Source organism: Pyrus communis, chromosome 10, assembly GCF_963583255.1.
Source record: "Pyrus communis chromosome 10, drPyrComm1.1, whole genome shotgun sequence".
Taxonomy (NCBI): Eukaryota; Viridiplantae; Streptophyta; class Magnoliopsida; order Rosales; family Rosaceae; genus Pyrus; species Pyrus communis.
In genome coordinates this window covers 8981921-9007768 of record NC_084812.1, presented here as the reverse complement: position 1 = coordinate 9007768, position 25848 = coordinate 8981921, and the positions used below count along the sequence as shown (strand labels likewise).

Below are 25848 nucleotides of genomic sequence, written 5' to 3'. Positions count from 1 at the left end.
ATTTTCATTCAATGAGTGAATTTGACACGGTTAAAATGAATATTAAGCTAAAATTAACGAAAGCCCTAAGTCCAATATAGTCCATTAGTTGAAGATTGAACTGGGATATAATAATTCATCGCCTGGCCCGCCAAGCTCTACACATGATTTCGGTGAATTGCTCCTGGTTCGAGGGGCTCCCTGATTTCATACCTAGCTTAATTTCGTCTGAATGTAATTGATATGGAGGTTTTATTTGCCGACTTTTGATGTAATCCACTTTTTATTTATGGAATCTACCATCGTTGCTTTAAAAAAAAAAAAAAACTGGAATACTTGAAATCCTCAACTTCTTTATTCAGCTCACAAGTCACAACTCAATACTCATGGTCATATTTGGTTGGGAAATTTACATGTAACCGAGATAGGTGTCCCAAGCCTAGCACCCGTCACTTTGTGTCTCAACTATTTCACATGACATCACGTGATTTGTTTGTGACATCTTGACTTACCAATTGCATGCAAGCTCTTCATGATGTTGATTTGGAGACTGATTGGAACAAAAAGGTAGGATTGGTTGCATTCTATTGGGAAAGATCACAAGAAAAGGGATCACGAACGGTCATCCTTAGATAGAATCTGGAACACCAGAAGCTTGAGAGAATTAATCTTGATTTTTATTCAATGGAAAATCAAAAGGCCCCTAACAATATGCCAAGAAGGTGTGTTTATAATCTACAATAAAACAAACTTTAGAAGGGCTAAAAGGGAAACGAAAATATAAAATAAAAAACTATTAGACTTGGTTGCTGTTGTGCTCTCAGGTTTGCGGCACTCCAATTGTTTTTCTATCTTTTCCGCTAGCTGCTCTACATCAGTTTCCCCTTTGTGAAAAGAACTCATCCTCGAGTTAGCATCCGGATACAACGGCTCATCATCCGAATGGAACTCAAATAAATCAGTAACATTGAAGGTAGGAGAAATGCCCATTGAAGAAGGAAGATCCACAACATAAGCATTATCATGAATCTTCTGTATAATTTTATAAGGTCCATACTTGCGAGGCTTGAGCTTGCTGTAAGTCCTGACTAGAAATTGTTCTTTCTTCAAAAATACCATAACAACGTCACTAACCTGAAACATATGGGAAAGGTGATGTTGGTCAGCCGCCGCTTTGTATTTTGCATTTGTTTGTGCCAGACGCTCATAAACCTCTGCCTTAATAGCCTGAATACTTTATGCCATCTTTTGACCTGCCACACTCACACCTAGACCCTTAGGGAGCTTGATGAGGTGCACTACATGCTTGGGGACAGAAGTATACACTAGGGAGAAAGGAGACTTGCCAGTTGCGTTCTGAATAGCACTTTTGTAGGCAAATTTAATTTGAGGAAGAGCAAGGTCCCACTATTTTGGCTTGTCGCCACAAACACTACAAACCATGTTACCCAAGGTGCGGTTTGTAACCTCGGTTTGACCATCCGTCTATGGGTGACCCGTAGTACTACGTTGTAAATCGTTACCAAATAATTTCCACAAGGTAATCCAAAAATGACTAAGAAATTTTGTATCACGGTCAGAAGTAATAGATTATGGCACTCCATGGAGTCGCACAATGTCATGAAAGAAAAGTTAAGTGATGTGGACAACGTTGGAGGTTTTTCGACAGGCAATAAAGTGAGTCATTTTTTAGTAACAATCAACCACCACAAAGACAGAGTCAACGCCCTTCTGGGTGCGAGGGAGTCCCAACACGAAGTCCATAGAGAGGTCTAGCCATATATCTTCAGGAATAGGCAAAGGCATATAAAGGCCGGTGTTTTAAGGCTGACTTTTAGAAGTTTGGCAAACATAGCACCTGCGAACAAGATTGCTAGCATCTTTCTTGAGTTGAGGCCAATAGTACCATGCAATCAAGCCCGCGATCATTTTGTCACACCCCAAATGTCCGATTAAACCGCCACTATGCAAATTGCGAATGAATTTTTCTCGCAAGGACCACCGTGGGATACACAAAACGTTGCCGTGAAAGAGAAAACCATCTGATACATGGTAATTTGAAATGGGTTGATTGTGTAGACAAGAAGCCCAAATACTTTTGAAGTCCTCATCATCCTTATACATTTCGGCTAGAAACTCAAACCCCACAATTTCTTGTTGTAATGTTATTATAAGTTGTGCCTGATGACTTAACGCATTGGCCACTCGATTCATAACTCCAGACTTGTGTTTAATAACAAAAGGAAACTTCTAGAGATAAACTAGCCACCGCATATACATCTTGTCCACACTCTTCTGACTGTTAAGCCATTTTAAAGCCTGATGATCACTATAAAGGACGAACTGTTTACCCACAAGGTAGTGTTCCCATTGATGCAAGGTGCGGACGACGTCATAGAATTCATGAGCATATGTACTCCATTTGACAAGCGTCGCTAAGCTTCTCATTGAAAAAGGCTACGGGCCGTTTGTCTTGAGAAAGGACAGCACCAATTCCCACTCTATTGGCATCACACTTGACTTCAAAAACTTTATCAAAATTAGGCAAGGCTAGAATTGGAGCAGTGCTGAGCTTTTCTTTGATGAACGCAAAACTCTTCTCTTGGGCCTCCTCCTAACAAAACTTTCCTTTCTTCAAACACTCAGTCATCGAGGCTGCCATGGTATTGAAATTGCGCACAAAACGCCGATAAAACGTTGCTAGCCCATGGAAATTGTGCAGTTCGGAGACATTTTTAGGAGTTGGCCAGTCACGGAACGCTTTTACTTTGTCTTCGTCAACATGAATTCCTTCGGAACTCACAACATAGCCAAGAAATATTAACTTAGAAGTGAGAAAATTGCAATTCTTCAGATTAATAAAGAGCTTGTTATTTTGCAACACTTCCAACACCATCCTCAAATGCTCCAAATGCTCAAGTTCGGATTTACTATAAATGAGAATATCATCAAAGTAAACAACAACAAAAGAACCGATAAAAGGTTGTAGCACCTGATTCATGAGTCGCATAAATATGTTGGGTGCGATTGATAGTCCGAACGACATAACTAGCCATTCATACAATCCATCCTTACTTTTGAATGTCGTTTTCCATTCATCACCTTGTTTAATTCTAATTTGATGGTACCTTCCGCAAATCTAGTTTAGAGAATATCATTGCGCCGTATAACTCATCTAGCATGTCGTCCAAACGAGGAATAGGGAAACTGTACTTGATTGTGATCTTGTTAATGGCCATGCTATCAACGCACATCCTCCATGACTTGTCTTTCTTCGGGATAAGAAGCACGGGAACAGCACAAGGACTTAGCCTTTCCCGAATAAATCCTTTCTATAGTATCTCTTCAATTTTCTCACGCATGATCTCATTCTCTTTTGGGCTCATCTTGTAATATGGCAAATCGGGCAAATTGGCTCCAGGGATTAAGTCAATTTGATGTTGGATGTTCCGCATAGGTGGTAATTCATTTGGCAGCTCTTCCGAAGGCAAATCATCAAAACCCTGCAGTATTTCCTGCACTTATGGAGGAATCGATAGAGCCTTAAAAATAGGTTCAGCTACTAGTAAACCTTTCATAACAACCACGCAAATTTGCTTGGTTTCCTTGACTTTTGCTATTACTGCCCGCTTAGAATTGATTAAGGTAATCAACTTTGGTCCATCTTTTTTAGTTTCTTTAACCAAAGACCGGCCGTTGGGAGACATAGTAATCAAATGTGTTCCCCATGTAAATCTGTAAACATTTTCTCTACCTTAGTGTGTGAAGTCTCTAGCCCACATCCACAGCCTGCCTAGTAACACATGAGTGACGTCCATGTTTACAACATCACAAATTACTTCATTCTTGCAGTATTTTTCGATTGATATGGGAACTTTACAAGTTTCTGTCACCTTCTCACTTGATCCATTCTTAATCTAACCCACAAGATATAGGTGAGAATGTTTCTCGGTTGATAACTGAAGGTGATTTACCAATTTTCGTGACACAAAATTACCGCCATCTAACACCAATTGGCAAACTTTATCATTAACCGTGCACTTGGATTGGAAAATCTGGTGTCTCTGGGTGTTTTCATTAGGCTTTGAGTATAAGACCCGTTGAAGCACTAGGGCAAGTTCAACCTCTTCCTCCTCATAATCTTCTTCAGTCACACCCCCTTTTACCATCTCTGGCTCTTCTTCCACTAGGGTTCCTGTCTTGCGTCCCCCACAAACATCAGTGGCATGCTCAAAGCTACCACAATTGTAGCACTTTTCTCCCCGAAACTTGGTATAAGGGTTGTTTATATTATTCGGTCCACGAGAATAATTCTGAAAATAGTTGGAGCTTCGAGGGACGGTTTCTGTTGAATTTTCGGGTGCCTTGGTCTGTTGCTCCCATTCCTTGGCCTTGTTCGAATTGCCTGCATTGGCCGAATCTTGCTAATTCTTTCTGTACCCAGCGAACTGATTACTTTTTTTTTTTTTTTTTTCCAACAACTCAGCGCTAATTCAATTTCCGCAGGGGTGTTCACACATTGCAGGCCTATGCGATCGCGTATATTGGCCTTCAATCCATGAAGATATCTTGATGTTTGTTGCGTCGGAGACTCAGTTAGCCGATTCCTTGTAGCAAGATTGAAGAATTCCTGAGAATATTCTTGAATAGAGCGCGTTCCTTTCACACGTCCATGGTACTTTTCAAACAAAACATGCTCATAGTTACGAGGCAGAAAACGGTCCTTCAACATGGATTGCATTGTACGCCATGACTATACAAGTCGTTTCCCTTGCCGAACACAGGCGGCTTGCTGCTCATCCCACCACACAGCGACACTTCCTTTTAACTTCTAAGCCACAACATTCACCTGTAGTGCTTTTACAATTTCTGCATAAGTAAAGAACTTTTCACACTTGGACAACCAATCCAGAAAGTTTTCGATGGATGTCATCTCATTGAAAGTTAAGATCTTAATTTTCTTCGTTTCCTCTCTGATATTTTCGAGTTGATCCACAACTTCTTCATCTTTTGAACTAGAATCGACTTCATTAGGAGGACAAGGCCCTTCTATTGCCAGTTCACCACCAACCACGAGTTGTCAATCTTTATTGTTTCTTATATTGTCCTTGTCATTATGCACAGCGAGGTTAGCAATCATATGTCCTATTTCATCTATCCATGCTCGAATTTCATCCATACCTTCTTGCATACATCATTCTATGGCAACAAGTTCCCGACTCACGTATGCAAAACTTGTAAGGTTAACTCTGCCATGATCATTCGCCATCGATTGGATTAAATCTAGCCTCGGATGCCACTTGACACAGCCGAAGTTACAAGAAAATGGATCACGAAAGGTCACCCTTAGATAAAATTTGGAACACGAGAAGCTTGAGAGAATTAATCTTGATTTTTATTCAATGGAAAATCAAAAGGCCCCTAACAATATGCCAAGAAGGTGTATTTATAGTCTACAATAAAACAAACTCTAGAAGGGCTAAAAAAGGAAACAAAAATATAAAATAAAAAACTATCAGACTTGGTTGCTGTTGTGCTCTCAGGTTTGCGGCACTCCAATTGTTTTTCTATCTTTTCCGCTAGCTGCTCTACATCACCTCGGCTTGAGGCTTAAGGATATTTAACACGCTCATTCACGTGGGATCCAATTAGTGGATCACAAGTGCAAGATCCAAATATCGGCAACAACGTGGAGCTAAAGGAGACTCACCCAATACGCGATGCCAAATGGACCCACCATCATTGCACAGGGCCAAGGAAACCCACCCAATCACATGGTAGTATGAGCCCGCTCCTTAGTTCTGATACCATATTAAATTATTGATGCGAGATTTATACGCACACAAATTAAACTCTCTTTTTGTCAATTGTAGTATATGTATAAGTAGGGATCGTTCTGGACCGGGGATTAGGAGGGATTGTTAATCACTTGGATTTGATTCAAAAACGTAAAAACACAATATAAAACACTATACTAGACTCAAAGAATGCAAAACTAAACTTTAAAACACTCAAACAAACTAAAAGACTCAAAACAGCACAAACACACTCAAATCTGCCTAAAAACCACTTTCTGGGCAGTTTTGAGCACAAACCCAAATTTGGACGAATTTAAGTTGTAACTTGACTCAAGACTATTAAAAACACAAACTAAATTGATTTCTAACTAATTTGACATTAAAGTAAAGGGGGATTTAGGTTTATACGAAATTAAATTAAATGAACAAATTGTAAATTAAAACATAATGTAAATATGAAATTGATGAAATGGAATGAATGGATGATAGAATAGCTAAGGGGTTCTTCTCCACACATGTTACACTTACATAATAAAATGATTTCCAATTGCATTTCAATAAATTATGAAACTCATCACCCCGGGTCAATTAGGTCCGCTTAAATTAACCGTCAAGTTTTCCTTAAGTTAATGAATTGGATGGGTTAGCGCAACGCAATTCACTACATTCTCCAAAAGTCCTTTACGTGAACAGCACAATAAAGATACAATCAAAGATCATTAAGCATTATGAAAACTATAAGTGTTGACGAGGCATTCGTTACTATGATGAGCATGAAACTCGTGCCAAGAATTCATTTAACGCGATTGTTTATAAGCAACCTCCACTACTTGTGAATATAAGTTCGTAACGATTAGGTGAAACTCACTTATATTCTAGCGTCATATTCATGCATGAAAATTAAGCGTGCACTCTCAATAAACATACATAAATAAGTTATCAATCAAACGGTTAAACGAATTGAATCCACAACTTATGAAACGCAATTAGAAGTAATCAAATCAAAATGCAAGCATAAACATATATTTCGAATCCCCCCTAGCCAAGGGGGGTTTAGTTCCTCATGGTACAAAACAAAGAGAATCAAAGAAACACCTAAACATTCCAACAACTCAAACTTGAATTGTATGAACGTTTAGGCCCTCTTCTCTTCCATTCCTCATTCGTACAAAACAAAGAGTATTGAAATTAAACATTGAAATCAAAGAAACACCTAAACATTCCAACAACTCAAACTTGAATTGTATGAACGTTTAGGCACTCTTCTCTTCCTCTTCGTTCTAGCACAAGGTCTAAAGATAGTTTGATGGTGTGAATGGTTTGGGGAGTGGTGGAGGAATGGAAGAGGAGTGGTGGAAATGGAAGGATGGTGTTTGGATTGTAAGGGAGAGTCACGGCACAAAGATGGTTTGATGGTCTACATTTCTGCAATGGATGAGTGAATATGGAAGAGTGTATGAATGAGTGAATGAGAATGAATGAATTGTGGCTGAAATGCATGCTTATTTATAGGTAAATAAGAGGGAACATGACAGCTATGAGGTGGGTGGAAATCTGAAATGGTGATGGGAGATGTATGTGCTTGATTTATGCATGTGATTAAAGGGTGGGAGTGCATGTGTTTTGACAGAAATGAAAGGGATAATGCACGGTTTTGGTTGATTTCTGGTGGTTGTGAGGTGGAAAGCTAGGTGGAAATGCATGTGGATTAAAGCTTTGTATGAATGCATGTGGCTGAAATGGTAAAGGATGGGAGTGCATGTAAGCCACGGCAATGATGGTGTTTTTCTGTGGTGAATGATAATGTAATCTGAAATGGGAGAGCATGTGGATTAAAGGGGGAATGATGATGAATGCATGTGAATTATTTATGAAGGGAATGCATGTGCAATGAAGTGGAATGACAGCTAGGTTGAATATATTTAAAGGGAGTGCATGTGGCTTGGTTGGAATGAATGAAATGCAATCTGAAATGGGAGATGGAATGGGATGCATGGCAATGATGGTGTTTGTTTGAATGATTGCAGATTGTGTGGGTGTGTGATTATGTTGGAAATGCATGTGAATGCAAAGTGTGAATGATTATGAGTGCATGTGGGTGAATTAAAGGATGGAATGCATGTGAATTAGGTTGGAAATCTGATGGGAACTCACGGCATTAAGTGGAGTGAAATGATTAAAGGATGGGAGTGCATGTAAGCCACGGCAATGATGGTGTTTTTCTGTGGTGAATGATAATGTAATCTGAAATGGGAGAGCATGTGGATTAAAGGGGGAATGATGATGAATGCATGTGAATTATTTATGAAGGGAATGCATGTGCAATGAAGTGGAATGACAGCTAGGTTGAATATATTTAAAGGGAGTGCATGTGGCTTGGTTGGAATAATGAAATGCAATCTGAAATGGGAGATGGAATGGGATGCATGGCAATGATGGTGTTTGTTTGAATGATTGCAGATTGTGTGGGTGTGTGATTATGTTGGAAATGCATGTGAATGCAAGGTGTGAATGATTATGAGTGCATGTGGGTGAATTAAAGGATGGAATGCATGTGAATTAGGTTGGAAATCTGATGGGAACTCACGGCATTAAGTGGAGTGAAATGATTAAATGTGCATGGCTGAAATATGGATGGAATGCATGGAATTAGGCACGGCACAAAAGGAGTTTTCTGTGGTGCATGTGTTGATGTGAATGTGGACGACAATGGTTAGAGTGTGCAAGGGAATGCATGTGAAAATGCATGTGAAAGCATGTGAATGCATGTGTTGATGAATGGGATTGTGGAGATGCATGGCACATGTGTAGGAATGGGCTGGAATGTGTGGTGGATGAATGAGATTAGGAAAGGTTTAAATGTCCTAAAACTAAAGGGAACAAGGTTCCAACACTTTGGTCTTTAATTAGGTCTTCAATTTCGTCCAACACTTTGGCTCCAAGCATAAGCTATCCATCCTTAGCCCCAAAGTGCTCCAAAAGTCTCCAAAATGCATCTTTTTGCTCCTTTAGCCCTTTGGACCTACAAACATACGAAAATAGCTTAAAGTACTAAAATAACTAAAGAAACATAACGTAAATGCACGAGAACAAGCCATTTAAGTCGCATGAATATGCTCCTATCAATTATTAGAGAGATGAGTTGAAATTCCTACTTTCAACAACATCGATATGGTCCCCAACTTGGTAATTACCAGCTGTGCAATCTCCGTCTAGTACAAGGTTTTATCACAAAAAACATCTGTATTAGTTGGAGTACGGTTGGATATTTAAACTCTTCTTTCTTTCTTTCTCTGGCCAATGTTGGATATTCAACACGCCCCCTCACTTGAGACCCAATTAGTGGGTCACACATGGGAGATCCACACATCAACAACCATATGGAGCCAAAGGGGACTCACCCAACATGCGGCGCCAAACTAACCCACCATTATCGTGTGAGGCCAAGGAGACCCACCCCATTACGGGGCACTACAAGTCTGCTCCTTGGCTCTAATGCCATGTTGAATTATTAGAGAGACGGGTCGAAAGGCCCACTTTCAAGTTTTCAACAACACTGATATTATCCTCAACTTGTTAATTACCACCTGCACAATCCATCAAGTGTGAAGTTTTATTACAAAAAGCCTCAGTATCAATTGGAGTGGTATTTATATTCTTCTATTTTTCTTAAGTAAATTGTAGCAATGGTCCCTCAACTAAAAATCCATTACCATTGGTCCCTCAACTTATCAAAATGTGTAGCTATAGTTCTTTTCATCAATTTCGTCAAAATTTTGTCAAAATAAGTTATGTTGGAATGACCATTTATACAATTAGGGTCTCTCAACTCATCAAAGTGTGTAATTATGGTCCTTTTCGTCAACTACGTCAAAAATTTTGTCAAAACAAGTTATATTGGAATGACCATTGATACAATTGGGTTAAAGTTAAGGGACCATTTTTCCAGTTGAATTAAAGTTGAGAGACCAATGGTAATGGATTTTTAGTTGAGGAACCATAGCTGCACATTTTGATGAGTTGAGGGACCAATGGTAATGGATTTTTAGTTGAGGGACTATTGCTCCAATTGAGTTAAAGTTAAGGGACCATAGCTACAATTTACTCTTTTTTCTTTCTCTTTAATAATGTGGGATATTCAACACTGAATTCAAGCTGCTCAATATATCTTTTGAGCCTGAAATCCTCCTTAGTCTCATTGGGTAGTTTCTGGATGGTATGGTCACCTTCTCCATGATTACTAAGTAGTACTTGAAAGGGGTTTCTTGGATAATTAGCACATCGCCTTTTGACCAAATTATATTACGGACAAACCAAAGTAAAATTCAGCATGCCGAAACTGTTCGATTTTGTCCCCTTCATTAGCTAATGTCGGCAGCTCTAGAGCTTTTAAATTCCTCTTCTTAGGTTCATACTATACGAAGCTATCCAAAAGGTATGTAGTGGTACTACACATTGTACACAACTTTATGAATCTTCTTAGCCTGAAATCCTCCTCACTTTCCTCAGAGAATTTCTCAAGCATTACATCTTTGACAACTTTGCTTGGCAGCCTCATTGACCGGCCAAACATTTCTTCAATCTGTTCTTGTTGATCACAAGAACCAAGTTGCTTGAACAAACAATTGACTTACATAAGCGTCTTTGACTGAAGAGCTTTTTTTGTCAACTCCTAGAATAAACGAACTTGTGTAATTACTGGAGCTTTATTAAACAGCTCCGTGAACGTTTTCTTCTGGAGCTTTATTAAACAGCTCCGTGAACGTTTTCTTTCTCAAATCTTCCTAGCTTTCCCCTTCAAGACTTTTGATTATAACAGCTTGAGCAGAAATTTTGATATACATTTGTTCAGTCTTGTCTTGCTGGTCCTTGGAGGATAGTAGGCTGGACACATAACTCGAGAGCTGTGAGAGTAGTGCAGCAGCATTCGCAGAATGTTGGGGCTGAAGTACATCCCTTCTGGAAGATGTTTTCGTTGGTGTAGTGGCTTCTGTTCAACTTTGTCTAGGAAGTGAACTTGGACACCAAGTCAATTACTATCTCGCAAAGCACTGTGAATCTTCTGAGTTTGAAATCCGCCTCACTTTCATGTTCGAGTTTCTCAAATATAGCACTTTTAACTCCATGATAGAGTTGTTCAATCAGCTGCAATTGAACCGGGAACTTTGTCCCTTGAACCAAATAATCGAGAAATCCAAGAAAACTCAGCAAATCAAAACTGCCGGTATAGTCCCTACTCCCTAGACAACCGTGTAAATCTTTTGAGCCTAGAATCCTCGTTTGTTTTTTCTTCAGCTGCAACGTCAGCAATTATTCTCATTAGTTGTTATTGATCACAGGCGTCTAGTCTCCTGAACGAAGAAATTAACTCCGCAAACTGCCTTTCACGCTTGAATTTCCTTATAACTTGCGATGGAAAAAAATGCATCTCAGGGAATGGCAGTTTGTTGAATAGTTCTGTGAAGGGTCTGAGTTGGAGATCCTCTTCACTTTCCTTCTGGTGCTGCTCGAGAAGTGTAACAGCTCGATCAACTAGTATGAATTTCTTCCGTCTTCTCTCTTCGACCAATGGCAGAAAGTCGACTGTATGCAAAGATTGAAAGGTGTAACAATGTACTAGTGTTATGGGGTTCATCAGCTGCCATTTACTTCCAGACAGACATTATTCAGATGGTTTTTTTCTCTCTTTACATTTGAATGAAAATCTGATGAATGATTAGGTATGTACAAAAAAGCCTTAGCTATATGGTTGTGGATGAATCTCAACCAAACCTAGGGCATAAAAGTTGTTGACTACCAAAAATTAACTATCTTAAACCATTCGACTCATTTTCGCTATGAAATTTCGAGTAATATGTGAGCGGAACAAATTCACATGGTATGTAACCACTCCACATGTTATAATATGAGTAGGCATCATTAATAAACACACAACACAAGGGGATTATAAAGGCCAACCCCAACAGCTAAGGCCTGATGCATGTTATAATATGCTTGTAAATCTTAATAGAGTTCCCGCCACACAGCATATATAATCTCCAGAGTTGACAAACATACGAGCATAAATAAGAGCATGCTCATCTGGATTATATATGTGTGTTAGATTAATCTTGTAACGCAATATAAAGTCAATGATTTGTTGCACAACGTATTAACAAGAAATTATTTGACCGTAACATTACTTAGCTAGCTAACGTGGTGTCACAAGTTCAACCAGGTTTTTACACTTACATAATTTGCGTAATTACCAGTAAGAACGTAGGAGTCCTACCCCAAGCATTAATCACAGACAATGTAAGGCGTGAAATGATGACACACAAATTATCCTACTGCATGTAAAAATTCGTCGAATGCTAACAGTATGACCACATTATCGACATCATATTTGCAGTAGTCATTTGAACGATTCTTCCGTGGTGACAGTTGCAAATCAACTATTGTTGACTTGTCCCCTGCCCTCCTTGTGTAATTGCTCCATCTCCACCTCCTCGAGTAGTTGCTCCTCCTCCTCGTAAGTTTGGAATTTTCACCTTGATGAAGTGAGGAGCAAACTGAGGCATTCCATCAAATCGGATTTCTTCCTTTTTCTCCTCTTTTTTTGGCTCATCACCTAGATCATGAAATATTGTGCCTTGAATATACTTCACAAAATCTTCTTGGGAACTGGAATGAAGCTGCTCAAACAATTCTGTAAATCTTCTGAGCCTGAAGTCCTCCTCGGTCTCATGTTGGAGTTTCTCAATGATGTAATCACCTTCTCCAACATTCCTAAAAAGTACTTGAACGGGATTTTTTGGATTTTTGGCGCATCGTGTTTTGAACCAAATTATTGACAAACCAAAGTAAAATTCAGCATATCGAAACTGTTTGATTTCATCCATCTCTTTGTTACCTGATATCTGCAGCTGTAGGCCTTTGAAATCCCACTTCTTAGCTTCATTCCACAGGAAGCGATCCAAAAGGAATTTTGTGTAATACACATCTTTATAAATCTTCTGAGCCTAAAATCCTCCTCACTTTCCTCATCAACTTTCTCGAGTATGACATTTTTGGCATCTTCACTTCTCACTAACCGGCCAAACATTTCTTCAATCCGCTCTTGTTGATCATTGGAACCAAGCTGCCTGAACAGAAGAATTGACTCACACAAGCGTCTTTCACCAAAGATTTTTTTCGTTAACTCCTTGAATAAATTAACTCGTGCTGAGACTGGAGCTTTATTGAACAACTTTGTGAATGTTTTCTTTCTCAAATCTTCCTCGCTTTCTCCTGCAAGTCTATCGATTATAACAACTTCAGCAGAAAATTTATTAGAGATTTGCTTAATCTTGTCCTGTTGGTCATCGATGGATAGTAAGCTGAACCCAAAACTTGAGAGCTTCGAGAGTAATTCAGCAGCACTTGCAGAATCTTGAGGCTGAAGGAGCACCCCGTGCGGAAGATATCTTCGTGGTTGGAGCAGCTTCTGTTCAACTTTGTCAAGGAAATGAACTTGGACACCGAAGTCAACCACTCTCTTACATAGCTCTGTGAATCCTCTGAGTCTGTAATCCGCCTCACTTTCATCTTCAAGTTTCTCAATTATAACACCTTTAACTCGATCATAAAGTTGTTCAATCAGCTGCCACTGACCATAGGAGCCTTGTCCCTTTGGGTTTCTTTTGTTTTGGTTTTTTTTCTTTTTTTTGTTGAATTTTTTTTTTAAATTTGAATAATCATTCCATAAATACTATTAACAGGTAATTAAAAAATAAAACATAATCGATCCTATTAATTCGGTCATTAGTTTGATATTGCACTAAACGCTCGATTAATTTAGTGCTACCTGACGAGTATTTATCCTATCCGACTGATCGAAACAGTAATCTTCGAGTATAATCCCAGCATCTCCCTTGTTTTTCACATACATCTTCCCCTTTAATCCTTTGTCGGACTAAACATGGATATATGACAGGTAAGACCTGATACAAGTAATCCTTGCTCCAACTGGATCTCTCTATTTTTTCCCCTTTCCTCTAATCTGCAATCAAAGCTTATAGCTAGTCATAGAGTTGAATGAGTTATGCTAGCATCAGCATCAGCATAGTAGTGTGGGAGTGTGACATCGTCAATTACAAATGCTCTCACATAATTCAATAGCTGGCAGTTAACATTGAAGCTTAATGTACCAGTAAAGTAAATATGTTATGCAATTATGCAAAAATCACGCGCCCACACAAGATTGACACTGACCAATGCAGTGGTTAAACTAATCAAGATGTATTACTGTGTAAACATATGACCATCTGCTTAATTTTTATGCCAAAGAAAGTCTATCAGCATGGTGGGTAGGGTTGCTTTTGTTACTATTAGAAACTGAGGCAACATCCGATTTCCTCTCATATATACCAACCACAATATGGCACATCATGTTCCCATTACATTATTGTTCATTTCAAATTAACTAATTTGAAACGAAATTTAACGTCTTTCTCACAACATCCAGTCATTTACACATGGCGTAGGATGTACTCTTACAAAACTGCCCTACTTCAGCAAAGCCTTACACCTTTTTTTAATTGTGGTTCCCTACTAAACATATTAATCGAAACCAATAATCACCTACTCTAGCAAATTGACTATTTCAAAAGAAAAAATTATTGTATGTACTAAACATATATAATCTCGTTCTCGCAACATCTAATCATTTATGTACGACATACTTGTGACTCAAAATTAGTATAATAATTAGCGCATACAAAGTTTCAATCCACGTACTTATGAATTAAACTATCGGCGCATACAAAACTTTAATTCATGTACGATGTACATATAAACCAAAATTGATATACTAATTAGCACATACAAAGCTTTCATTCACGTTCGACATATGTATAAACCAAAGTTGACATAATAATCAGCATATACAAAACTTTTATTAATGTACACCATGTGTATAAACCATAATTGATATACAAATTAGTGCATACAAAGCCTTTATTAAAGTACGACATACACACAATCCCTGTATAGAATAATCATCAGCTAATACAAAGCTTTCATTCATGCATGATGTACGTATAAACCAAAATTGGTATATTAATCGGTGCCCAAAAAGCTTTGATTCACATTCGACGTATAAACAAAAATTGACATAATAGTTAGCGCATACAAAACTTTCATTAACTTACATCGCTGTCATGTGTATAGTCCATAATGGATATACAAATCGGCACATACAAAACCTTTATTAACTTATGACGTACATACAAATCCCCATGTAGAATAATCATCGGCGCATACAAAAGCTTTCATTCATGCATGACGCACGTATAAACCAAAACTGGTATACTAACCGGCACATATTAAGCTTTGATTCACGTTCGACGTATGTAGAAACAAAAATTAACGTAATAGGCGACGCATACAAAACTTTTATTAACATACATCATTGCCATGTGTATAAATCATAATCAATATACAAATCAGTGCATACAAAACCTTAATTAACATTCGACGTACATACAATATATACATAGAATAATCATCAGCACATACAAAGCTTTCATTCACGTACACTTGCCCAAAAACCAAAATCGCATGACAGTATGTACTTATTTCTGAAATTAAATTATGGTTGTCGCACACCCTAATACTTCCACTATTCCTCGAAATTTACATACTTGCCACAAGTCATATCCAACGAAATCAAAAACAGTAAGAACCGGCGCTGGACCAATCAAATTTCGTTTCCTTGTCGACGCGGCAACCTGAAACCCAACCCCGCGCGATGGACCCGCAGCGGATCATACTCCCGAAATTAATTATTTATTATTCGAATTAGGAATAAATTATTTATTTCCCGAAAATGCGGCATAAGTTTCCTAAGTTTTCCCTCGCATTTCTCGCACAGCTTTTAAATGGACACATAATTTTTCCATTTATATGATTTTCGGGTTTTAATTTTCGGCTATATTATTTGGAATTTAATTCTCTCAAAAACCACTTCCTTGGACTCTGTCTTTATCGCTTCCTCTCTCTCTCTAGCTTTCTCTCTCTAACTCTATCTCCGTGCAAAATGCAAATAGCAGCAGAAGTAGTACTGGGTTTGCCAGCAATGGAGGGAGAGGGAGGCGGGTTCATCGACCTGTACAAGAAGGACCCTGTTGAGAACGCCGAGAACGGTGGCGAGGGAGAGGGGAATGCGGCGGGGAAGGCCAGCTTCGCCTTCAAATTCGACCCCAGCATTCTGATTGACCCCAGCTGCATCAAGATTGGTTCTGTGCTCGGAGAAGGGCCTGGAGCTATTGTTTATGAAGGATTGTGGGTCCCATTAACACTTTCTTCTCTGTATCTGTTTGCTCTGTGCTTTTTTTTTTCTTGGGTTTTTTGCGTCTTGATTTTGGTTGCTCACATTGTTTGCATGTTCTTGAATTGTGGTGCTTTTGGTGCTGGCTTGGTTGCTTGAGTTGGTGTTTTAGTTGTGTTAGTTTCGAAATCGAGGTTTTTTGATAAACCCTTTTGAGGGTTTTTGATGATTTTTGGGTTTATGGTGGCAAGTGTTGACTTATATTCCGATCTTGGAGTTGTGGTTCTCATAATTGATAAACCCTTTTCGAGTCAAAAGGGAATTGTGGGTTTTTGAGTTGAAGTTTCTGCTTTAACTTTTTGTTACCTTTGAATATTCATTAAATTTGAACTGGAGGGTTCCTGCTGGAGGTGATCTTGTATCAGTGTATAGGAGAACACATAAAAAGTATATAGTATTGATGAGAATCGTTATTGAGAGTTTTCATCGATCATCGGTTTTAACTGTTTTGATAAATGCTACAAAGTGGATGTGATCACTCTGGATTTTGGAGTCCATTTATCATTAAGCTTACGAGGGATAAAAGTTTCGTTAATGTAGATTTGACTGATTGTGATTTTGAATGCCCAAAATGGAATGTAGACATTCTGCATTTGAACTCTATTCATTTGTTAGCATATAAGATTTAGTGTTTAGGAGGGATGGACAATTTCATTATGATAGGTTCAGTCTAGTTATAATTGTCCAATAGCGGGCAAGTCCTCCCATATTTGTCTGCAAATCATCACTCTGTTGCGACTAGTGAGTCATGTAAGATGATTTTTAATGAATTACTCTAGCAATCGTCCTTTAAATAGGGCGATACATAATTATGTGTGGGAGGTTGCAGATGAGAAACCATTGGTTATATATGGCAGGTAATCTTCTGCTTTAATTTGGAGGCACTGCACTTATTTTCTGTGCTCTTTATGTTTCAGTAGCCTGGGGATTGGGAGACGAGGTGGTGAGGGGGGTCGGTGGGCAGGGTGGATTCAACTAACAGCGACCTTACAACCTAGAAGCCATTGGTTCGATTGTCCCCTTTTAGATCATCCAAATTGTTCCTCCCTCTGGATCATAGATCACCTGATTACTAGGGTACACCTAAGCATATGCAGTGGAACTGTTTAATCATAGATCCTTTTTTGTGCTTTTCATTCTCATCTTCGAACTTCTCTCAGGAGAAAAACATTTGCTTACCCCTTAACGAGATTATCATCGTTTGGCTTGGTGGTCTTCGAGGATGTAATAATCAGTTGCAGAGATCAGATTACTATTGGACTTTTAATTTGAGGTATAAAAGTTAGTAAAGAATCAACAGTTTTAGGCACATACAGGACGGACAGAATTATTTGCTGATATTTGTTCTTTGGTGATGTGATATCAGTTTATTCTTTACAGTATCCGATTTAGATATAAAGACGTTAGAGAATCAATAAGTTTACGGCAAGTCTTTTCAACAGGTGGAAAATGGGAGATGATCAAAGAGAGTTTGGAAAAGAAGGATATCTTTAGATTTTTTTTTACTTGGCCAGGCCTTTTCATAGATTCATTTACATAGTTTATTTAATAGTTATCATATTCATTGCACCTGGAGGTTAAATTTCTGGGCAAGCAGCAGTCCGACATAGATGCCATTGACATAAACTTTATCCCTCTGTTGCCGTGCATGAAAAACATTAATGGTCAATGGCAGCAGTAGATGTTTGTGGCAGAGCTTTTTTTTTTTTTTTTTTTTTTACACTAAACAATTTTCTGAAACCTATTAATATGGGACGACATCTTAATTAAATGCTTAATGTAATAAATCAATCATATATATTTGTCCTGATTAAGTAAGAATATAAGTCATAATCTATATGCTGAAACTGAGGAATTTTATGTCCTGGATTTTAGATTGCTGAAGCTTTCGAAATTATGTTTCTAGGTACCAATCCAAGCCAGTTGCCGTAAAAATTATACGGCCACCCAAAACAACAGAAGTTAGTCTTGATTGCCAAGAAAAGTTTCAGAGGGAAGTTTCATTGCTTGCAAAAGTCAAACATGAAAATATTGTCAAGGTATGATGCTCATTCCTCTTTTGTTTTCTTTTTTTTTTTCCTTATGCCTGCATTTGTTTTTAATATAAATATTTACACTCATCATTTGTTGGAAATCATTTTCTCCCATTTGTGAGCAATATCCTTATGCAAATTGACTATTGGTTTCAAGAAATATATTTTGTCGATTTATATCCATGTCAGATGAAATCTTGACCTGGGGAAATGAAATCACTGCGCTTCTGTTCCTAAAGTGGTATTCAATTTTGTGATCCTGTTAGCTTCAGCAAACTGGCTTAAGTAATTAAAACTATGATGGATACAGAGATAACAGTAATTTGGAAAGCTAAATTTAAGTAATAAATGTTAATAAATTTTTGGTTTTTAAATCTTTCAGTTTTACTGTCTTTCACCTTCTAAATGTATCTAGATTCGTATGTGTAGCTTGTTAAAGCTTGGTCATATTAGTTTGCAGTGCTCATTTTCCTGATGGGTATATTTTCATGGTCAATGCCACTAGTGCATATGCTCATATAAGTCAATGCTCTGAAACAGTTCGTAGGTGCATGCTTTGAACCTTCGATGATAATTCTTACTGAGCTTCTGAGAGGAGGCAACCTTCAGAAGCACCTGTGGGGAAGGCGCCCCGGAACACTTGATCTCAAATGTTCAATAAGTTTTGCAATAGATGTATGTCGAGCTATGGAATACTTGCATGCAAATGGAATTATCCACCGTGACCTGAAACCAGGTTATTGTTCATTTTCCTTGTTCTTTCCTTTTTGTTCTAGTTGTTTGAGTTTATTTTGACAAGGGGACCAATTGATCAGGCGCTTGGATTGGCTACATGTCCCGCTTGTAACTGCAAAGGAGTTCATTCATAGATCCACAAAAAATTTACTGATTTTTAGTTATGAACATTTGCCAGAAATGCATATGTAAATTCATCATGCTTTCTTTTGGTTTTGCTTACCCATCTCAGTTCTAATTCTTGAACAATAGGGTTTAAACATCGTTTACCGAAGGAATTTAATTCTAACAGATACTCTTTTTTTTTTTTCCCCAGCCAACCTTCTCCTTACAGAAGACCTGAACAAGATTAAGGTGGCTGACTTTGGCCACGCAAGGGAGGTAATATCCGGGGACATGACATCTGAGGCTGGGACCTACAGATGGATGGCTCCCGAGGTGCACTTTTTTCAGTTTTTGTGTTTCTTCATTCGTTATTCATGCATATACTGCAACAACAACAAAATATTCATAAAATAGCTAATTGTATTTTTCTTTTTATCTGACTTAGCTATTCAGCAAGGAGCCAGTTCCAAAGGGAACGAAGAAGGAATATGATCACAAGGCAGATGTGTACAGCTTTTCGATAGTTCTGTGGGAACTGATTGTAAACCGAATTCCTTTCTCTGGACGGACTAATATATTGGTTGCATATGCATCGGCGAATGTAAGTCCTATGAATGTCATTCAAACAGAAACTGATGAACCAGAAACCCGAAAATCTATCCAATAGCTATATCAAGTACTTGAATGCTTTCCTATCTGTATTCTCTTTTAAGATTTAGTTCACTTCCATTATATGGTGCTTGATTATTTTGAGATGCCTTAAGATGACTAACAACATTATCTGCTAGCTGACTTTTTTATTGAAATTTTCTTTAGTTAAGAGTTTGATTTTTCTGGGGATGGACCGAGTGTACATAAAAAAAATATTTTCAGAAGTTGAATGACTGTTGGTGGATGACTTCTCTTTGTTCTTTCAGCAAATACGGCCAGAGCTGGACGACATTCCTCAGTACCTCGTGCCGCTATTGGAGTCCTGTTGGGCAGATGACCCAAGGATCCGACCTGAGTTCATGGAGATCACGAGCCATCTTTCCAACTATCACAAGCAACTGTGTGCAGCTGAGACGGAACCTCCAGCAGTCAATGTGCCGGAAGCTGAACATCAAGAGAGCAACGTGAAGGAACAAGAGCCTCCCGAAGTCCAATTGATTGACAGGTCCGAAAAGAAAAAGAAAGCTAAAAGGAGAAAGAAGTGCAGATCAAGTTTCTTCTTGTTTTGCTGTCGACCTGTAGCGGTGCATGAGTGATCGGTTATCAGCTCAAGTTTTGTAGGATACAGAGTAGAACCACAGATATAGAGATTAGGGTAGACACAGCCAGGGCTCCTGAGCTGAACTGTTGTTCTGTAACTTGTGTTACAAGCAACTGTACAGATACATCGTGTTAGGAACCATCGAATAAAAATAGATAGAGACTAGAGGCTAGAGAGGAACTGCATACACAGCTTCAAAGAAACAAAAAAAAACAAAGTTTGTACTCGTTTTCGCAGTTGAATATTTCTTCTGAAATCAAAGCTATGTTTTGAACTTTGATCACTAGCACACTTTCAGTTCTGTGCTCAAACTGTTGGATTTTTTTTATATCGTACGAAGCTCCGATGCTGGCTTGCGGCTTAAGCAAACTCATATTTTAGTAATGAATTGTTTCGTGCAAGTTAACTTGATTAGTCACAGTGACTCTTTTTTTCTGATGCTTGAATTGCTGGTTCCGATGAATTATGTGAGCTTCTTTTGGTGTACAAATTTTGGGTGGAAAGTAGGGTTGCAGATAAGGATTTTGTTTCCCTTTTTAACTAGAGGGCGGCTTAGTGGTGTTATCTTATATGTTGACTAAGCGATCACATCATTGTGAATTTTTGTAAAAAGCTACTTTAATTAGGGTAGAAAAAAAAACTTTTTAGGTAAAGAAGATATGCAAGTGATTGCGTGTATCTAGAGTTTTTGAAAGATACAAAAACAGAAAGAAAGAGTATTGTACATGATACAGAAATGAGAGAATCGAATTCGTAGTTAGTGTGTTATCTTAATAGAACACCATGTGTAGGTCCTTAAAAGAAAATTTTGAGAGCCTTTCAACTACAATCGCTTTTGCACCAAAAATCTGATTTCTAATTCCCCACTTAGTACTACAGTAGTGTTTTTTTCTTTTTTTTTACTTGTAAGTGAGATCTTAAATTCAAATATCGTGAATGACAAGTTTAAAACCAATTTATGACCACATCTCCTAACACGTGTGTAAATATATCATTTTCATTCCAAGAATTGGGATTTGGAATAGAAAGTCCCTAACACATGTGATAACATGATTGGATTCAATACACTTCATCATCATATTACATTGTATGTATACAGGTGATACCAATCGTGTTCAATTTCACGAAATTGTAATTGTGTCATGTTCATGTACGAACACGAGTTGACCAACACATATATCAATCTAACAATGCAATAATCATATTTTCATCAAAAAATTGAGAAGTTAATAGTCGAACAATTCTAATCATATGCTATGATAGTTCTCATGTACGTAGAAGATCTTATATTCGTGCAAGTTTTTTTTTTGAAAAAAAAAATATACGGTAGTAGAACTCATTAAATTCAAAAGTGGTTCGGTACAAATGTTTATTTTAAGAGCCAATCATGGCATTACATTCAGTGGCAATACTTGGGGGAATACCATTCGATAGTCTTGTTGCACCGAGAGACCAATTTTTGTAAGGCGATGGGTAACCAAGTTTGCTTGGCAACGAGTATGGGTAATTTTACCTTCAGTGATTAAATAGAGGAGCACCTTGATATCTTCCACAATGTGCCCAATCAAGGACAAAGTAAGAGAAATATCACACAATGCCTCCACAATCTGAAGTAATTCGTGCTTGAAATTGCAAAAATGTACCAACAATTTTCCAAACAAAAAACGAAATTTCCTGGCTCCTGTACTCATTGAATTTGGCCTCATATCTAAGTTTTATTTAATGTTTATTTAGTGTATGATAGGTAATAAATAATATTTTTTATACTAAAAATAATAAATAAGTTTTCTCTCCCTTGTCCATCCTTTTATCCTATTTGTACTCAGGAAAGGATAAAGAATTTTTTATTTTAATCGACCATTAAATCCTGCCTCTGCAATTTCCATACTTCGTTTTGAGATTTTCCAATAAATATCACTTTTAGTATGTTCTTAATCTCTTTGTTTACTTATTTTTTTTATTTAATTAGTAGGTTAATTATTTATATTGTCCTTGAATTTTTCTATTAGAGTAAGATTTGAGAATAGTTTATATTTCATTGTTCTTGCTTCGTGTTGATTATTATATAATTTTATATAAACAAAGTAATGAATATATGCTTTTGTACAAATTTCAACTAGCCCATTCAAGAAAAAATTCTTCGTTCCGCCCTTGGGTATGTGGTCCTAAATTTTTCACATTACACCTAAAGTTTTAAAATTATATTAATTTATATCATTTGTCAAGATAATACAAATATAACTTACACATTAGTCCATATGAGAGTATCATTCTCATTGTTGCCAATATAATGAAAAATTAATCCAACTATAAACGTAAAGTGAGAGAATTTGAATATTTTTAAGTGTAAAATGAAATAATTAAAACTTCACAGTCCATTTTGAAATTCAATATTGTTAGGAGTGTTATTCACACATTTATTTTTACTTCTCAATTTTTAAGTCTAAAATGAAAAAAAAATTAAAACATCATGGTACTTTTGAAATTCAATATTTTTAGGGAGTGGTATTCACACTATTTTTTTACTTCTATTACACTCTTGTTAATTCTTATCATCTCCTTCAATTCATTCGATCCAGTGAGTCAGAAATTAAGAGAGTGTGAAAGACGATGTGTAAATGTAATGACTCGTCCCCAAATATTACGGTTTTTATAATTTCAATGTGCAAATTTACAAAAATGCCCTCCAAGGCAAAAAAGCTGACTTTTGTTGACCGCATTGTCGTGTCACGTAAGATTCATTCCCTTGGCATAACCTCGTAGTACTCATCATTACAAATGTGTGGACGTAAGCGGAAGTGAATTTGGAGCTAAAACGAAGATTTTACAAAACACGGAACAATAAGGGTATTTTGGTAATTTTCCAAGTAGAGATTTTTTCCACCTTTGACCACCCCCGAGCTAACACGTGGCAGCTCTTTCCCCGGTTTTCTAGAATCCTCTCCCTCTCATTTCTCTTCCGGATACCTCTCTCTCTCTCTCTCTTCCTCTTTTTCCCCCATCTCTACAACCACCGAGAACCATCACCCCCACCATTGTGGTTCACTCTCTGGCAACACTACCATTATCTGGACCTTTCCACCATGACCTCGAATCGGCTGAAACACCTCATCCTCTCTCTGTCTAGCTGCACAGTGGCACCACCAATATTCCTGAAATTGCTCCGGCGAGTTCTCCACGATCCCAGCCAAGGTAAGCCTCAGGAATACTCTAAACCTTATCTATTCATCCTTGTCGTTCAATTTTGAGCATGCTTGTGTGTTTTGGATTGGTTTAGGACTAAAATGAGCTCAAGAAGGATTTTCTAGTTTTCGGCAAGAAATCTAGCATCTTTCGAGTTGTATTCCGGCCACGGCTGGCCATGAGAAAGGTATCTTTTGATTCCTTGTCTCTCGGGGTTCAATTTGATATATTGATTTGTAAAGTTTGGTTGAGATTTGAGCTCGATCGGAGCACAATAATTTCCCTGCCGAAATCCGGCCTTCTTCTTTGTTAGGTATGGCGACCCACGAACATAAACAGGTCAAACCTAACCCGCAACCTAAAACTAGCCCAACCCAGTTTGATATTCCAGGGCCAAAACCTTAGGCTATGCAATTTGGCCAACCCATTAACCCTTGGCCCATTAACCCAAATGACCGACCCAAACCCAGTCCAATAACCCGGCCCATTAACCCAATAACCCAGGCCCAATGTAGCAACCCAAGCCCAAATCCAACCCGAGTTTGACCCAACCCAGACTCCAGCCCAAGTTCTATGCTCGGCGTGTGGAGCACACGCACCTTCATCGGAGGTACTATGCTCTGCCACCGTCCACGGCTATGCCGACAACTTTTTCGATGACTTAACTCGGCATATGGTAGCACGCGGCCTTCCTGGCCGCCTCCTTGTGACGGCGCGTGGGGGAACCCGAGGTCCCTCCTTAGGTTTTTCGACGTGCCGAATCCAAATCCGTTGCTCATTTCCTGAAATTCGACTGTTTTAGTAGAGCTTTATTAAAATGTCCTCTCTTTGTGTTTAGGTGCGTTAGTAAGAAGCCAAGCCATCATCGTTAGTTTGAGCGGCTTACGGGCGATAGAATACTGTGAGTGAACCTCTTCTTAACTTGCATGGTTTTATAAAATATTAAGCTTGCATTCACGAAAAGCATGATTTCATGATTTAACGTTTTAGGCATTATTTATGATTTATTGAAATTCTGTTTTACTAAAGGATATAAATTATTGGATTCTCGTATATAAATTTTTATGACTTTCGGATATGATTTATTATATGGATTTACTATATGTGACTTTAAGTTTTGAGCTCCGGATTTGGATATGAATTTTTGAGGTATGTTTTCGATGCTTATCTAGCGTGTTATCATACAGCACATCCACACAACATAAGTATGATGATGTTTATGGCCATAGGACACATTTGAGGAGATTTATGTATATACCTCTTATCTGGCGTAACCCGGAGTCGTACAGCTTCACCTTCGGGTGATGGACCATGGTTTCTTCACTAGCGTAACCCAATGTCGTACAACTTCACATTCGGGTGATGGACAAGTACTGCATTTGGGTGAATGAGGAGTTGATGATATTGATGATATACCCCCTAGCTTCACTAGCCCGGGGCTAGTGTCGGTGTGTGATGTTATATATCCTCTTCTCCGGCATAACCCACAGTCGTACAGCTTCACCTTTGGATGATGGACCATGGTTTCTTCACTAGCGTAACCTAGTGTCGTACAGCTTCACCTTTGGGTGATGGACATGTACTGTCTTCGGGCGACTGTGATACCTCTAAAGAGTACAATATCGATGAGAGTTATGGATTTGCCTTCGAGCAAAGGTTTTACGGATTTGCCTTTAGGCGACTTTGCTACCATCTCCAAGCATTGTTTTACATATACGAGTTTTACAAATGATTTCACAGCATGCTAGAGTTTCAAAAAATATATTATGTAGTACTATATATATGTTTTGAAAACAGGGGTTTAGTATGTTAAAAAATAAAATGGTTTTCTTATTATTAGTATTATTATAAACTTTGGTCCACTTCCATTTTTTGTTTTTGCACCCTCTCAGGAATTAGAATCGAGGTACACAATCCCGGTGTCAGGAAACTTCCGCATAGGGATCTTCGAGTCTTCTCATGGTAGGACCTATTCTTTTGTTCTTACCTTTTTATAATAATTCTTTCACATTATTCTTGGTTAGTTGTATGCTCTGAACACGGTTCTGGATTATTATATTCTGTCTAATTACATATTTCCTTTTTAGGCATGGTAAAAATGATTTCATCACCCACATGTGTCGGCCAACATGTGTCCATCTTAGTATTAGAAGGATATCAAGATTGAGGCGTGTCAATGGATACCGCCATACTATTTTTAAGTTGACGTGGTAGCCAATCAAGGATGAAGAAGAAAATAAATTAATAAAATAAATAACAAAATAAAGTATTAATTAATTAATTAATATAATAAAAGAAAGGTAGTTGTCAGGATGAGTCATCGTGGCATATGCACCGTCACGATCTAATCCAGTGAAACGTGGACAGCTGGACGCCTCTTCCTCGCACGTGTCTCCCCCGGCAAACCCTAACCCC

At 38.1% G+C, this 25848-nt stretch overlaps 1 protein-coding gene across 1 annotated transcript; it reads left to right on the top strand.

Annotated features, from left to right (window-relative positions):
• Positions 1-15834: 15834 nt before the first annotated feature.
• On the top strand, positions 15835-20245 carry LOC137746679 (serine/threonine-protein kinase STY13-like). The gene is made up of 6 exons (XM_068486684.1): positions 15835-16079; positions 18032-18164; positions 18699-18894; positions 19210-19331; positions 19444-19599; positions 19916-20245. Exons 1-6 carry the CDS (start codon positions 15835-15837, stop codon positions 20243-20245), a joined length of 1182 nt encoding a protein of 393 aa, XP_068342785.1.
• Positions 20246-25848: the final 5603 nt, after the last annotated feature.